At 37.9% G+C, this 17,367-nt stretch overlaps 1 protein-coding gene across 1 annotated transcript in view; it reads left to right on the top strand.

Annotated features, from left to right (window-relative positions):
- Positions 1 to 17,367, top strand: part of CPS1 (carbamoyl-phosphate synthase 1) — a 177,406-nt gene that overhangs the window by 121,307 nt on the left and 38,732 nt on the right. The window contains exons 22-27 of the mRNA XM_087953795.1: positions 1,008 to 1,149; positions 6,399 to 6,464; positions 9,538 to 9,601; positions 10,556 to 10,737; positions 11,871 to 12,065; positions 12,526 to 12,593. Of these exons, the coding sequence (XP_087809921.1) occupies positions 1,008 to 1,149; positions 6,399 to 6,464; positions 9,538 to 9,601; positions 10,556 to 10,737; positions 11,871 to 12,065; positions 12,526 to 12,593 (717 nt within the window). The remainder of the gene's footprint in view (positions 1 to 1,007; positions 1,150 to 6,398; positions 6,465 to 9,537; positions 9,602 to 10,555; positions 10,738 to 11,870; positions 12,066 to 12,525; positions 12,594 to 17,367) is intronic.

Below are 17,367 nucleotides of genomic sequence, written 5' to 3'. Positions count from 1 at the left end.
TAAAATGACAATTTAAATCTAGCAATTATTTCAGGCAGAAAGTATGAGAAGTTGGAAACCTTGATTGGTGCAATATTATTAAATAAACCGAGCACCATTTCAGAAGTTTTCATAGGCTTACTTCATAATAAACTGATGTGATTTGTATACAATATTAATATGTGGGTGAATGCACAAATTGTCCTCATATTGCAGGTAAAAGTTGCTGGTGGAAAGGGAACCAATGAGAAAATAACAAGATTTTAGCAACCAGGACATGGGAGTGAGGGTGGGTTATATAAAACTGGAAACAGATAATGATATTTTAGGGAAAACCTTTACATATTGTTTAGGATTAGGTAAAAAAATAAGTAAATATAAATATAAAATATGTTTTAATACTGCAACAGATTTAATCAACTCAGACAGAATAAATGAATTAGGAATATTTAAAAGAGATTAGGTATGAGGTAACTATTGGGTATAACTACCATTTCTGCTTTTATTTTAAGAATACAAACTAAATTTTGTAGTGTATACTCTTTTATGATAATTTTTAAAGATTTCTCTTGATGAATAAATAATTAAAATGGATAATAAATATAATCTCTACATTTCTGGAATCAAAGAGTACAATATAACAGTGGAATAATTTCTTCCAGAATTGCTTACTTGTGAGAGATACCCAAGGAAATAGTTTTGAATCTCTTGGCAAGCTGCGTGTCAGACTTGACCTCAGAGAAAACTGTTTGTATCCCAGATAATTGGGTTAGCAGCCAATTATTGTTCTGGATCACATACTTTCTCCAAGGAAACAGCAATATTTCAAGCAGTCAGCAGCTTAAGAGAATGGGTGGGATTTACTGATAAGAAAAGTTTTGAGTTTGGCTCCCGCTCCCCACCACTTTCTCTGCTTTTCACTTTATTCCATGTACATTTCATCCTCCCCTGAGGCTGAAAAATATAGGAGCAGAGCATGAAACCTGTACCCATTATGCATTCTTTTTCATGTTTTATGTTGATTACAGTGACTCCGTTCCAGAAGAAAGCCTGAGGAGAGCCAAGCAGATCGGCTTTTCAGACAAGCAGATTGGGAAATGTCTGGGACTGAGTGAAGCTCAGAGCAGGGAACTGAGAATCAAGAAGAACATAATACCTTGGGTGAAACAGGTATAAATCCATACCCATTAGCTTCTGCTGTTACTGCTATTTTGCTCTAAACACTGAAGATATAACACAAACTGGAAGTACCCTGTTTCTCCAACAATACAGCCTCCCCCAATAGGAAGTCCCAACATGTTTTATAGGAATGAAATGAAATTAAGCCCCTCCCCCCAAATTAAGGCCTATATTAAAACATGCGAAATGGGGGGGGGAATGGTGGTGGTGGGGGCTTGCCATTAGGAAGTACTTTTGTTGCACACCCGGATATGGTGCTGCCTGCGTTGACCCCGATACGAAGTGCCCCACCAACATCGAGGTCAACATCCAAGCTGTCGCTGCCCGCCCGCCCAAAGATGCAAGTGGGGGAATTAAGTCACCCCCGAAAAGACAGCCTAGCCATTTTTTCGGGGCTCAAAAAAAAAAAAAAAGACCCGGCCTTATTATATGAGAAACACGGTACGTACATTTGATAATCATCGGCATTGTTAATTTTTCATCTCTCAAAAATAGTGTTGCTATTTACAAGAACTGGGTTTCACAGGGTATACCCATATTGCCAAATTGCCCTGTTGTGAGAATAGGCCATCAAACATTGCTGGAGAGCAGAAATGGAAGGTGACATCCTCTACTCATCTCCAGCATATAGATTGCAACCTCTAGCACAAGAGTCTTCAACCCCTCACTACTGGGCCATGTGAGCGGTGGGCCAGCGCACATGTGCGCAGCTCAACTCACATGAGTGGTGGGCCGGCGCACACATGGACATGCAGCTCAACTTGTGCAAGTCAACATGTACACCAGGGGTAGTCAACCTTTTTATACCTACCGCCCACTTTTGTATCTCTGTTAATAGTAAAATTTTCTAACCGCCCACTGGTTCCACAGTAATGGTGATTTATAAAGTAGGGGACAAAACCCCTACCACCCACCATGAAAGCTGGAATGCTCACTAGTGGGCAGTAGGGACCAGGTTGACTACCACTGCTGTATACACACGTGTGCACTGGGCCACCCTCAAGCAAGTCGACTTTCCCCACTGCTCATGAAGCCTGGTTCCCCTGTCCCCCCCGCCCAGCCAGGACACCAAACCACAAAGGTTGGGGCCTGCTGCTCTAGAAGGTGCTCTCCTGGCAGCTCAAATGCTGTTGTTCAAATTATCCTCTTCAAGAGGTCTGCACTGATTGTCTAGTGGACACTGCAGCAGAAATACCCTTTCAATGCTTTGCAGCTCTCTAATCTTTACTGAAGTTACTATTGCCAATTTATTTATTTATTAAACTTAGGCAACTCTAGGCAGCATGTAAACATTTAATAAAAATAGCATATAAAACATTAAAACAATAGAATAGAGGCCATATATTTAAAATTCAGACCATGATGAAGAGGAAGGGAGCAAGTGAGCACAGGGAGGTGCGTCATATCTAAACTATTAACAATCTCCACACCTTCATTGGGAGCCCAGGACAGTTGGCAGACCCATGTCTTCAAGTCCTTTTGGAAGGTCAAAAGAGTGAGTGCCTATCTTATCTTGGGAAGCCCCATGTTCCAGAGGTCAGGAGCCACAGCAGAAAAAGTCTCTTCTTCTGGGCCCCACCAACCAAAATTTCTTGACAGCACTGTTCCAATATTTGAGGGCTGCCACAAAAAACACCAAAAGGCAAGGACAAAAAGCATTGGATGGAAACTAATCAAGGAGAGAAGCAACCAAGAACTAAGGAGAAATTTTCTGACAGTGAGAACAATAGCTAGTGGAATGAGTTGTCTTCAGAAGTTGTTGGTGCTCCATCACTAGAGGTTTTTAAGAAGAGATGGGACAGCCATTTGTCCAGAATGGTATAGGGTCTCCTGGAACTAGAAGATCTTCAAGATCCTTTCCCACTTTGTTATTATATTTTATTCTGTTATTTGCTTGAGGCCATCCAGGAATCCCACAGGCTTAAATAGGATTTAAACTTCTCTATCATTGTACCTGTGGTTAATGAGACTGAAGAACAGATCAGTTCAGTTGCAGATATTTGTTTTTTATAAACCAAATTGAAATTGCATAGCATAGTGTTAACTGATACTTAAAATAGCGAATACTGTATACACAAAAAAACAAAAAAACCCAAACAAAAAAACCCCCCAAAAAAAAAAAAAAAAAACCCACCCCCCCCCCCATCAATTGCTTACAGTGCTATGGCTTTTTTCTTGGTAGAAACATTCACCAGCTAATTCCTGCTCCAATTTTTCAATTTTTGCCATACAGTTTGATTCCTCTCCTTTTTAAAATAAGGTTCCCATTTCAACATTGGCCATGTGAACACTTATCTATAATTCTTTCAAGCTACTTCTACCACTTAACTGTTTCACTTCACAATTTCCTGATTAGTCAATTCCAGCCCCTGTTTTCATAAACAGTTTTCTTTAGTACTAACAGAGGTCCATTGACAGGCTAACTTGTCATTTCATTAAAATCTGTTTGTCTAGAAATATTTAGGCTGAAAGATAAAAACAACAGTCTTACAGGAAGAGGTATAGTGGTAGGTCTATGTCCTATAAAAGGTAAGACCCCCTAAAGCCCAGTTAATAGAACTATTCTGTCATGGAATGTCCTGACTTTGATAAAGGATATTCAAGTGTTCCAGAAGTAACCTGACTTCACTTCTCACTTTTGAAAGGCCTATTTTGAAAGTTCTGGTAAAAAATCTACCATTGCTGAAATACCCAGGGCTCATTTGAGATTGAACTACTTTTGGTGTACATGGAAGAGCCTGTTTTGAATTCTGAGTGACATGAGTCCTTTTCAAGGTCAAAATGTTTCACATTTATCCAGCAAGCCAGCTTCCTGGCTGACTTTGTCCAGTGCTACAGGCCAAGCAGGGTCTGGCCTGCTTGCTAGTGGATATGAGACAATTAAGGGCTGTTGGCTATTCTGGGAAGTTACAAAAACACCCTGGGAAGGAAGCAATGGCAAACAACTTCCATACTGCTGCCAAGAAAACTGTATAAGCACATCTGTTCAATGTGCTTGAGGGAGCCTTTATATTTACCCAGCAGGTCTAGCCTTTATTTTCAGCAACAGAAGTCTCTCCTAGATAATGTCTTCCCTGATTCAAACTGGAAATGGGTGAAAGAATGCATGACTGGAAATAGCTGAAGCATCCCAAGTAGGTGTTCTGTGATTTAGCAACTGATCTAACAAATTTTTAAACCAGCCTTCAGTTTTGGGCACACCTAGCAATACATAGCCATAAATAGTAATGTGGCCTGCTATACAAAAAATAAAAATCAATACAATTCAATATTTTGAACATTGCTGTTGTTAGCCTACAAGATTTGTCTCCTGTGACTTGTCACCAAGGGATTTTTTCCAAGATAGCCAGCTATCTCTCACATTGTTTAATATCTGAGCATCAGTCTATTTCAGCATGAGATTCTTTCAATCATTCATATTCTTTGTCAAAATAACAATTAACATTAATTTAATGAAATGAAGATCTGCTTCTACGCCCTACTTTGAACTGAGCTATTTCCTCTGCTTTGGTTTTAAGCAGTGCAGTAAAAAAAAAAAAGATGATCCATTTTTATTTGTGACCATAATATATGTAACTCCTTTTTTCTATCATTTTGTAGGATAGTATTTTAAGTGTTCCATCACTGCAGGTTCATTCGGTATTTATTATAGTTGTGTAATATGTTCCTCAGCAGAGGTGGTATTCAGCAGGTTCTGACCAGTTCTGGAGAATCGGTAGTGGAAATTTTGAGTAGTTCGGAGAACCAGCAAATGCCACCTCTGACTGGAGATTTTACAGTATCCTTCCCCTGCCACGCCCACCAAGCCACGCCTACAGAACCGGTAGTAAAAAATTTGAATCCCACCACTGTTCCTTAGCTATTGTCAGTCCCACAATTGCTTTCAAAGGTGTTCATGTTGCTGTTCAGCTAAGGGATATTGAAATTCTGTGTGCTTCTTTTCTTCTTTTAAAGAGATCATTGACTTCTCTTGAAGTTATTGGAGGATCCATGTACGCCTAAAAGCTGGTTGTCCAAATACTGTCCCCTTTCTTATTTCACTTCCATTACATTCTGGTCCCATTAAGGCAAGCATGAAAATTTTTGTGGTGCTCTGGCTTTGCAGCATTGGTGACTGTGCAGTGTTCTTTGAATGAGAAGCATCAATTTGTCCTTTGACAAGTCTCTCTCTGTCTTTCTGTCTTTCTGTCTTTCTGTCTTTCTCTCCCTCTCCCTCTCCCTCCCTCCCTCCCTCCCTCCCTGTCTGTCTGTCTCTCCGTCTCTCTGTGTGTGTCTGTAATTTATACAGTCAGAACAAGATATTGTCTCTTACAGAGTAAAGACTGTGTTCTATGCTGAAAGAAGAAAGATGTATATAAAGAGTCAAAGTTACAGAAGTGATATGGACCCCTGAATAACAAGCTGTAGCTGCAGCTGATCATGGCATAAATTTAATGTTAAAACCACCTTTACTGCTGCATATTAGCTTTGCTCACCTTACCTGAGAGCAAATCCCATTGAATAAAGTGGAATTCCCTTTTGAGAAATTAGGAATGTATTTATCTACATCTGGCAAAATGGTAGCTTATTAGGTTACATCTGCCCACAGCTTAATCATGTAGACTTTTGAAACTTCTAATCCAGATATCAAGAAAAGCATTTGAAAGTTTCCTCCAGAACTCCTGACCCTGCAAAATGAAATATATCTGTGTGCACTGCAAGGGGAAGGGGAGCTTCTATTGCCTGATATATATTAAATAAATAAAGCAAAAAGATGATGAATGGTTAAACTTACAGCTTTTTTCTGCAGAAAAAAACCACTAGGATTTCTTTTAGTTTTGATGTAAAATGAGACCAATGTTGCTGTGGGGAGGAGGGCCTGCCAACCACATTCCAGGCTTATGGTTAACTCTCTGTCCACATTAGACAGTAACCTTGATTGATCCTTCTTGTTTTATTCTTTGAAGACTCTTTGTTTTTGGGCAAACCTTGGTGGTCTCCAAAGCCTCTTGTGCATACATATTATTGCATATAGGCATTGGCAAGGAGGCAATGTATTTCAGTCAATGCTTAAATTGAAATTATGAAGTTAAAATAATATTTGGCTGATGGTTATATGTTGTGTTAGTAAGTACCTGAACAGAGGTAACACACATACACACACACACCCTGGAGGGAAACAGGACAAGCAAAGATTGGTACTGCACAATCCTGACAAATAGTTGTTGTTTTCATACTGACAATTCTCCACTCTTTTGCAGATTGATACGCTAGCAGGAGAATACCCTGCTGTAACTAATTACCTCTATGTCACTTACAATGGCCAGGTAAGTGCTGTCATTTACTAGGTTATAGCTATTGTGTATTATGATATATTTTCTCCCATTAGTATCTACTGACCTTGCAACTCAAATTCACTCACTCTCTAGTTTACAGAAGTTGGCAGAGGCATAATCCCATTGGACTACAGGTGGAAATGTTTTTCTATTATTTTGATTGAGCAAGTAAAAATATAGCTGAGGGCATTAAAGTCCTGTTGAACAAGAATAGTAGACAGATAAGGAATAAGACTTTATCCATAGCACCACAGTTTTGTCTTCTGTGAATGACTATAGTAACATGCATTCTTCTCTTTGCTGTATATGGTCAAAAAGGATGATGATGATGATTTATTAAATTTATTTGCTGCCCATCTCATTTCAAAGTGACTCAGGGCAGCTTACAGCCAAGGATCTTAGAGATATAAGTTTTACTTGCTAGTTTGCACTGTGGAAGATTCCTTTTTTTGGAAAATTTAATCTCTTACTGTCAAATAAATTTTTGGAGTCCAATATAATGCAAGTGCAATAGATGGTACTGACCCATCTCATTCCATGCTGGTTATTGACAATGAATTCAGGGGTGGGATTCATCCGGTTTGGGCTGGTTTGGGTGAACTGGATGTTAATTTTACACCCAGTTCGGTGAACTGGAAGTTCCGAAGACCAGCTGGCCCTGTCCCCCCTGCCCCCCCAGGAGTCCCCATGCACCTGGTTCTGGCTCCCAGGTAAGTGCAGGGAGGCCTGCTAGGTCCAGAACTGGCATGGCCCCCCGTGCCCCATTTTGGTTCTCCTGAGGCTCCAGGGAGGCTTCCTAGGCCCAAAATGGGGCACAGGGGGTTGCAGAGAAAGAAAGAAAGAAAGAAAGAAAGAAAGAAAGAAAGAAAGAAAGAAAGAAAGAAAGAAAGAAAGAAAGAAAGAAAGAAAGAAAGAAAGAAAGAGGGAGAAATGGGAGAAAGAAAGGGAGGGAAGGGAGAAAGAAAGAGAAAGAAAGAAAGAAAGAAAGAAAGAAAGAAAGAAAGAAAGAAAGAAAGAAAGAAAGAAAGAAAGAAAGAAAGAAAGAAAGAAAGAAGGGGAAGGGAGAAAGAAAGAAAGAAAGAAAGAAAGAAAGAAAGAAAGAAAGAAAGAAAGAAAGAAAGAAAGAAAGAAGGGGAAGGGAGAAAGAAAGAAAGAAAGAAAGAAAGAAAGAAAGAAAGAAAGAAAGAGGGAAAGGGAAAAAAAAGAAGGAGGGAAGAGAAGGGAAAGTGAATGAGATATGGATGGATGGATGGACGGATAGAGGGAGGGAGAGAAAAAGGAGAGGAAGGAAGGACTACAAACCCTGGCACCAGACGCAGCTTCAGAGGATGCTTTGAAACAGCACAGCAATCCAGGGCTGAAAGGGACCTCGGAGGTCATCTAGTCCAACCTGCTACTCCAAGAGCATTGTTAAAGTGAATATCTTTCTTTTGACCCACCCAGTCACATGACCACATAGCCACACCCACCAAGCCACGCTCACCAAGCCATGCCATAGAACTGGTAGTAAAAAAATTTGAATCCTACCACTGAATGAATTGTATAATGAAAAAAGCTAATTCCCTTGGTCTTTGTACAAATGGCTTTGATAAGGATGAATACTTCAAGAATTTGGTAGCATTGGAAGAATGCAGCTGAATGGTTATTGGGTGAATGACAGAGTTTGGCTGAAGGGATAAGCTAACTTCCTTAATAAAGATTCTTTGGGAAGTATTATTTCCCAGTATTACCCTTCTGCTAGGATGCCACTGAACTATTAGGCATCCACAAAAATACTAGAGAACCATAATGCTAAATCAATCTGGGATTTATGTTTGAAAGAGTTTCAGACCGGTAATTAATTATTTGAGGGAAAGGCAACTGAACAGTAAAAGCAAAAGGAAGAATGGAGGCCATTCTTAGATAAAGAAGCTGAGAAAGATGAGCATAAAGTACTGGAGAATGAATTACCTACCATCAAAGTTAGCAAGATGAATCGTGATAAATTTTCAGCCAAGCATGGCACAGACAATTAATTTTTTTATGCAATATTCTTGTAGGCTGAACAGTAATTAGCTTAGCCTGAGTCAAGACCAGATAAAATGGAAATCAGTTAGCATGGGATGTCCCATAAGTCTGTGGCAGTGGAGTTCAGAAAGAGTACAACAGGCAATAACAGTAACAGACCAAATATTTAGCTGCAATTCCATATGATCTTAAGCTATATGTAAGTTTGGTTGCCTCAGTGGCTATGGTTGGACTTAATGTGTGACCATTGTGTGTCATAGTGAAGTCTATAGTAACAGACTATGGCTTCTTTTAGGCTATGTTAATTTTAGGCTCTGGTTATCATCCAAACCAGGCCTGAGGTTGGACATTGTTTAACCCCCATTTCTGGCATTCAGGCAGACAGCTACAATAAGGAGCTGCTCCTGGTTCATTTTCATCTTCAATGAGTATGTGGAGACTACTCCTTCTGATAAAAAATAATATTATCTGATCAGAACAGCCTACTACTATAGTACTAACTTAGAAGCAGTTATATATGCTGTTCACACTTCAGACATTGAACTGAATCATGGGTGCCATATGAATACTATAATCAAACCAGCTACTCCAAGAAACAAGCCCAATGTTAGTGTCTCCTACTCATGAGAATTTTAGGTAAGGTCCCCTTTTATAACCCTAAATTCGGCAACAAAGTGGTTAACTGCATAATAACCCCGGGGTTCTACTTTGTCTTGGGCCTCTATAAGCATTCCTTGTGATTCCAGTGTTCCACAAGTCAATACTAATACTAAATACTATACTACAAGACGATATATCACACTCCTTTACTAATTCATGCTATTATCTTTCAGCAAACCCTAGACTGTGTCTTACATGACTGTACCAATTTCTTTAAAAGGACCCTATATTAAAAAATAATAATAATAATAAAGGAAAGCAAATAAGATCAAATTAAGCCCTTACAGTTTTATTTTTAGACGAAGAACTATGAGTCAGAAATGTTTTATTCCCATGAGCCCAGAAGATACTGCTGAAAACAATTCCTGGTGACTTCTTTTATTGTGTTCTATTTTAGGAACATGATGTAAAATTTGATGACTGTGGAATGATGGTACTGGGCTGTGGACCATATCATATAGGTAAATCTAGCTTCTATAGCTCTTTCGTTTTTTTCCAACTGAGAAGCTCCTTTAGTTGGTATTCTCTTGTGTAATATCTTTTCTTGTAGTATTTGAATTCTATATGCCAAATAATTGCTATTTCAGTGTTCTCAAGCATTTCATTTTGTAGGTTTAGAATTAAAGAACTGATTTCCAGATGAAGAAGTTCTAATAATGTAATTTATAAATCCAGAAAAAGCTTGTATGGAAATAAATCTTAAGGATCATGAAGATGTGATCATAGTAAATGGCCAGGGGATCTTCTCTACTTCCTCACTTTCTCATATCAATCCTCCCTCTTTTTGATTTATCTGTCTCTATACTTCAACAGACTTGATACTTATACATATGGCATTAACATTTATTTCAAATAGTGTTAACTAGCATTACTATTTAGTTGGGATTTGAAATGACTAAATTTCATATGAAACATATTTCATTATATGTTTACCACATATTTTGAAGGACAGCTTCTAAGGAATCTATATCTGATTTCCTGAACTGAGTGCACAGTTTATATATCTATATATGAAACCCACTTAGAAATTCCACCAAAAATGTGGAGATTAAATGTAAGGCCAGAACCCATAAACATTTTCCACAAATATGGTGAATACCTGGGCAGAAAATATATTTATTCATGATGTTTTAGCTATGGTTTTAGATAAACATTTTCTATTAAGACATATAAATAACTTGCAGCCTGACCCATCATATGTTAAATTAATTTTAAGAAGCTGCTATTCAGTGGATTTATTAACTACCCAGAAATTCACAAAGGCACTTCTTTTATCAAGGTAATACATATTGTCAGTGGATATAGGCATGATGTTACAGCTGCAAACTTCCTTCCTCTGACCTTGACATAGCAGTTGCTTTTTAAACCTCCTGCCCAATGTTGTTTCTTAAAAACTCAAATTCTTTTTTGGGCAGGAAGTAGTGTGGAGTTTGACTGGTGTGCTGTTTCTTGCATCCGTACTTTGCGTCAGCTCTCCAAGAAGACAGTTGTGGTAAACTGCAACCCAGAGACAGTGAGCACTGATTTTGATGAATGTGACAGACTTTACTTTGAGGAACTATCACTTGAGAGGATCTTGGATATCTACCAACAGGAGGTAATTCATTTTAAAAATGGTCCAAATATTTTCAATGTAAGGAAGCTCAAGACCTCATAAAATAAGTTAAATCATTGTCAAATCAAAGTTTATTTCCCCTTTTAGCAGGGCATTTCTTAAAGGTACTAGTTTTAGATACTGACATCATATTTTACAACACATAGTTAATCCTAGTAACTGTTCAGTAATGAATGCCAAATAAATATATAACTGTGTTTCAAAGATGACATATTGCACAATATTTATAAGCTAATTTAATTATTCCACAGTTATTTATGGCATAAATTGTCCTGCCCTTGCTGAGCTTAATTTCAGCCTGTGACAATGAAAGCAATTACACACATGCTTAATTTTATGCTTGAGGACAATAGTGTTGATATGGATGTAATTTTTCAACTGCGAAATATAAACTTAAGGACATCTCACATGTATGTATATGTGGCATTATAATAACTTCATGAAATGTGTTGACTTTTTGTGATAGTCTGTTCTTTGTTAGGTCTTCTCAAGATCGTTGTATTTTTTTAATGCAAATTGGCTGAAACAAACAAACATTGCTATGTTTCTGAAAGTTTGTCTAAACTTGTTTCTTACCTGGTTGATTCTAAAAGGTTACAATGCAGTTCATAATACCTGCTCAGTTTTGTCCTTGTTTTCAGGGAAACCAGTGGACAAGTTCTCAGCTTGACTATGTAAGAGAGACCATTTACAAATAAGACCAGCTGCTATCTGAAAAGATAGAGATGTATCATGTACTAGAGATTCATGAATTTTAGTTTCATTAAGAGATGCTTTCTGAGTTTATGCTGATATGAGGATGGATGCACTTAGAAAAACCCAGCTAGCCATAGTCTCATTAATGGGATCTGTTCAAAATGAAATAAGATTTTGTCATATTGTCTTTCTGCCATGCATTTAGTTGCAGTGCTTAGATAAATCAAATAAGGAGCTGCAATGAGTACCCAATCCTTTTGGATGGATTTTGGTGGAGGGAGGTGAAGGATTCTGCCAGAAGCAGGAAGAGTTTCTTCCCTTGCTTCCAAACATTTCAAGAGACCTACTGTTGGCGAAATGAAATGTTGCAATTGTTAGCAAATGTTGTATGTAACATGAATTCTCTGGATTGCTCCTAGGCATGTGATGGCTGCATCATCTCTGTAGGAGGGCAGATCCCAAATAACCTAGCTGTGCCACTTTACAGAAATGGAGTTAAAATTATGGGTACCAATCCACTGCAGATTGATCGTGCAGAAGATAGATCTGTATTTTCAGCTGTTCTTGATGAGTTGCAGGTGGCCCAGGCACCCTGGAAAGCAGTCAGTTCCTTGGTAAGTAGATCTGTTTGGAAGCTGGATTTAGTCACTAGCTGAAACCAACATCCATGACACAATTTTTATCTGCTTAATTGGAAGGTTGAATTTATTCTTTGACAATACAGTAGTATAAAGAAATAACAAAAAGCCTCTTTTTGCATAGGAAAATGATTCAGCAACTCCAACTTGTTAGAGAGTTTGACTTAAAAAGGTAGAAAGACAGAATGATTAACAGAATTGCAAGCAATGAGTTTGAGCCTTATTGAAATAGAAAATGTTGGAGGACTCAAGTTTTCTGCAAATACAGTATATCCAAATGCAGTGATATGAAAATCGTCAGGATAGGGAATGTTGAGTTTAATGTTACCAGTATCATAAATGCTTATATGTTGTAAGCCACCTTGAGTCACCATGGCGAATAGGTGGCAATGCAAATCTAATAAATAAAAATAAAGTATATTTTCTAATTCTTTAGGGAGATGCTGTGGAATTTGCAAACTCAGTGGGCTACCCTTGCTTGTTGAGACCTTCTTATGTTTTGAGGTAAAGCATGTTCCATTAGCACAAGCTGAAATTCCTGCATTGCTTGATTAAACTGAATAGATTGTGATACTAAGAGTGCCATACTTAGAAACTTAACAGTTTTACCATTCAGCAGCTGGACATCTAATGAATGTAGAGACTGGTATATTTGTCCTGTTGGCTGCTTGCTTAATAAACTGGAAATATGCCTTTTAGATTTAATGTTCTAATGAAAACCTCAAGATATATTAGATAAAGTATACTTGTCAAACACAAACTGTGAACTGTGCTTATTTTTTTGCCAGCTTTACCAATGTAGGTTTTGGATCATCTACTTCCTGGTATTCTCGTTATATCCAGCTAACTCTAGAGTCAACTTGTTGTCCCTGAAACTTTTCTTCTCTTTTGTGTCCTCATTTTCTTTTATCTTTAATTTAAAAGATTCAGACATATACTCACAAAAACACAATAGAAGTTTTAGGAGGATCAAATAATGTTTCTACTTCCATTTCCGGTAGTGGGTACCTAGATGCTTCTAAAAATCCAATATGCAGCATATAAAGGCAATCATGCTCTTATACTCTTTGAGCCCAGACATATCTGGGGGACATTTATTAAAGGACATTTATTCCAAATATGGGCTTTCCATTAGCTACCATAGATGTTAATATAATTTATCCATAAACTTGTGTATGTGTGTGTGTTTATATATACATAGGCGAGAGATTGGACAAATTCATGTACATCTGAGCTAATGATGTTTATTTCCATTCCTTCCTTTTACCATCTTTGCTTCATTTTTTTAGTCCCATTTACCTAGAACCATTCTCTTTCTTACTTTCTACTCATATGCTTCACATCTCTCTGAGCAAATCAGTCTACACCAAGGAAGGCCTTTCAAGATTGCTACTGACACTGTGGTCTACCAGATGGCATGATTGACTGGGCCTTAAGAGCTTATACTGAGAAATTCTGAGGCCTTTTATGGCTTGAATCTCAAGCTGAAAAACAACAGCGTCAAATTGGTTCCTATAAATAGTCCACAAAAATCTCTTTTTCCAATGCTAGGAAAGGATGATTTCTTAACTGGAAAATTGAGTTTTGTAGCTTCAAGGCCCTAGAAGGTACTGACAATAAAATGATCATTCTCTGTAGCTAATGCTCCAACAGATGGGCTTATTTTGTTTATCTGATCAGAAGCTTATGTGATCTCTCAAATATCCATGACTATGTCCATTGCATAATAAGGACATATTGGGACAATATCATTTCCTTTCCTTATATCATATATATATACATATATTAGCTTTAGCCACTAATATCTAGAAAAGCAGCACATTAAATAATAAATGTTAATAAATGTTAATAAATGTTAATAAAGTTGCATATCACTGAAGTTCTACATGTTATCCCTCTTCCAAAGCAGAGATTTATTTACAATATATTATCCTGTTTGATATAAGGCAGCTATATCCTACATCAAGTTCAAGTGCCCTGCTTTGAACCAAGTTTGTAGCTTTTCCAAACTGAACCAGAACTTCTATACAGCAATCCAGATTAAGGAAGGAATCCTGTCAATTTTGGGGCACTTTGTATGGCTGTAGAAATGCAGAATTCAGACTTTGAAAAATTGCAACAGTTCTTGCATGTTTTCTCAAAAAACAGGATATGGAGGCTAATTAAAAAAAAGAATGGATTCAAATGACTATCAAATCTATTTTCTAATTATATAGAATGATTCTTCAAAGGCTTCCCAATTACTGTTTTACAGACAACATTTGCCTACAGTGATATGATATAAAGAAGCACACTAAATGGCAACTGCAGTGCCATTTGAAATGGCCATGGAAATCACTACTAGATTTTATACATTATTTTCAAATCAAACTATTTCCTGCAAGGGATCATCTGCAATGCTATGGTTTAGGAATCATCTAACCAATCTTAATGGAGTTCTTCATACTTGTAGCATCTCTTTTTTTAAAGATCTCACAGAACGCTAAAATGGAAGCTACTGTAAAGAATAGTAGAAAGGGATTCTTTCAAAGTTCAAAATCTGAAGAATATATTCTGAATGTTTGTCCCCAGTATGACTCACCAATTTGACTGTCTTTGCTCTTCCTGCTTCCCATCTGACAGTGAATATGCATGGATAGGACCACAAAAGACTGTTGAGTGATTAGCCACATTGAAAACTAGGCAGATAAATGTCAAAAACAGACTTCCTGACACTTGAAAGAACCTGAATCCTGAAGAATTACCTCTAAATGTCAGCATTCTGGTAATTTATCATAGCATACTAGTAACTCATAAAAAGTGAGGAGGGGAAGAAAAATTCACTCCTGTGAATGATGGTACCTTTGAAACAGCCCTAAGAATGTCCACATTCTCAACCTTCATCTTTCCAGTTTCATTTCTTGCTACCACTTAGAAACAGGTAGCAGAGACAGGTATATCTCCATCATACTGCCATTGAGTTAAACATTTCTTGGTAAAAATGCTCTCTCTACTCCCATTACTATTTTCTGTCCAATACATGTTGTAGCAACTGCTTTTCTCCCAAGACATACTTGACAAAAACAAAGAGAGGCAGTGGCAATGAATTGGATTAATGTGCAGGGATATTCTAAATATCCCTCTCCAAAGCTTAATGCAGTGAAGAGCTTATTCATAGATGAGAGGATTGCAAGAGAAATAGAGTTTGCTGAGCACAGTTTGCAAGTGCTAATGGAAACTGAGTTGAAGCTTTCCAATAAGTAAAAAAAAAAGTGAACTATCAGTCTGAAGGAGGCAACCCGGACACTGAATGAAGCAGAAAGAAAATTTAAGCAGGAAAAGGCAGTTTTGCTATAGTGTAGCTAGGCACTATAAGGATGTGTCTATAAGGCCTTCATCATTTAATTAATTATGATTCTGGCAGTTACCTCCATTTAAATCTTGAGTCTTGAGCCAAACTTCCAAAACTTCAAAAGGATTTATTGGGAGTTAAAATGTCTGGCACTGCCTGGATGGACCTTCTGGGATGCGTTGGTAGCACATCTGGGGCCTCGTTCAGGTCGCGCCCTGGGTGGTGGTTTGGGCCTTGATTTTGAATCTGGGGTCACACACGCCGCTGCCCTGTGCCCTAACCCTCCCCCCCACATCGGTAGCATTTAATTGGGCTTCATGAGAGGATTGGTTTTGGGGCAGATCATGGTGCTGTGTTGTTCCATCGGCTTGGTGGTCCCTGGTCTGGTTGCCCTCTATCTCTGGTTCTCAGCGGCTTCCTCATGTTGCTAGCATGTAATGCCCCATTGACTTTTATGGCTACTTGGAACCACTCAGAGAGTTGGTTTGGGATGTCCCGATAGGCGATTATTTTGCTAATTTGCTATGACCCGCCCTGGTTCAGGGAAAATTTTAATGGGGGGTAACTGCCAGAATCCTGACAGATAGCCTACTCTGAGACACATAATTCATTGTCACCCTTGACCCTGGTTTTTCCCCACCCCCCTGGGTGTATCGTAATTCATATTCTCCAATGGGACACATCCATAGCCAAGAGTCATCAATCATGCTCTCCAATTAGGATTTTGTGCGGCAGAAACTTCAGCCACCTAGTTACTATCTTTGAAAACATTTATGCAATGCAGTTTTGGTTTGCAAGCTGCCGCACTGCTCCCCCTCCCTTTCTGTTGGCAACTCTAAAAAGACCAAAGAAATATTTTATGAGTTGACAATTAACTTTAAATAATTCAATCAAACCCCTGGATTTTAAAGTAGTCCAAATATTCCTAAAATGGAAAAGATTAATCTATAGATTATTTAAAGTTGTTTTGAAAAGAAATTCTTATTTCACAAAGATATTTAACACACACACACACACACCCCCACTAATTGTGTTCAATTCACAAAAACTGCCTGGACAAGTTTTCTTAGCAAGGTTTCTCAAAAGTGGCTTACCTTTGTCTACTTCCTAAAGCTGAAAGAAATTGATTGGCTCAAGGTTGATTGGCTCAAGGTTGCTTTGTGCCTAGGGCTCAACTAGAATAAGCTGTCTCCTGGTTTCTAGTTCGATGCCTTAACCACTATAACACCACTATAAATGACTCTCATTTGACATGTACCTTTAAACTAAATTTTAACTAGAATTGAAACTATTATTTCCCGCTGTACTCCACCTGGACTTAAATAACAATTTTTTTGTATTCTTATAAGCATTGTATAAAATATTACTTTTTATGCACATGCTGCAAAGTAATAGCTGGGTAAACAAAACCAATCTGCAATGCCAAATCTGTTTTGAATGCCAGTCTTTCTTAGCAGAATATTCCATGAATCAATCAGACAGTTGAATGTGTTGTCTTGAAGTCAGTGATCCATAACGATAATTAAATGTGCTTTTTGTTTGCACAGTTGATTCTAGTGAGATTTTTCCTTGTACTTTTTCCCCAATGATTTAGAAGGAAACTGGAAGTACATTTTCCCACTAACAAATTTTATTAAAAGACATACCATAATTATTTGCAAGCTGCAGCTGACTTCATGACTTGCCTCAGATGCACGAACGGTTATGTCCTTTTAATACAGTTTGTTAGAAAAGATACTATCAGATTCCTTCTGACTTTTTTTTGTCACCAAACACTAATACAGCTCTTTTCCTACAAATCTCACAATTATTGTATTCTCCTAATATATCCAGGACTTGCTGCCTCCCAGACTAGCTGTAAATATATTAAGAACATATGACAAGTAACTAATTCTGCCTTACTTAATAAGATTGAACATTGCTGAAATACTATCTGCTAAGTATTTC

Source organism: Notechis scutatus, chromosome 1 (genome assembly GCF_049901735.1).
Source record: "Notechis scutatus isolate UNSWTSFEM ecotype Mainland chromosome 1, rNotScu1.2, whole genome shotgun sequence".
NCBI lineage: Eukaryota > Metazoa > Chordata > Lepidosauria > Squamata > Elapidae > Notechis > Notechis scutatus.
The sequence above is the reverse complement of the archived record's forward strand: the minus strand, read 5'-3'. Positions and strand labels throughout refer to the sequence as shown.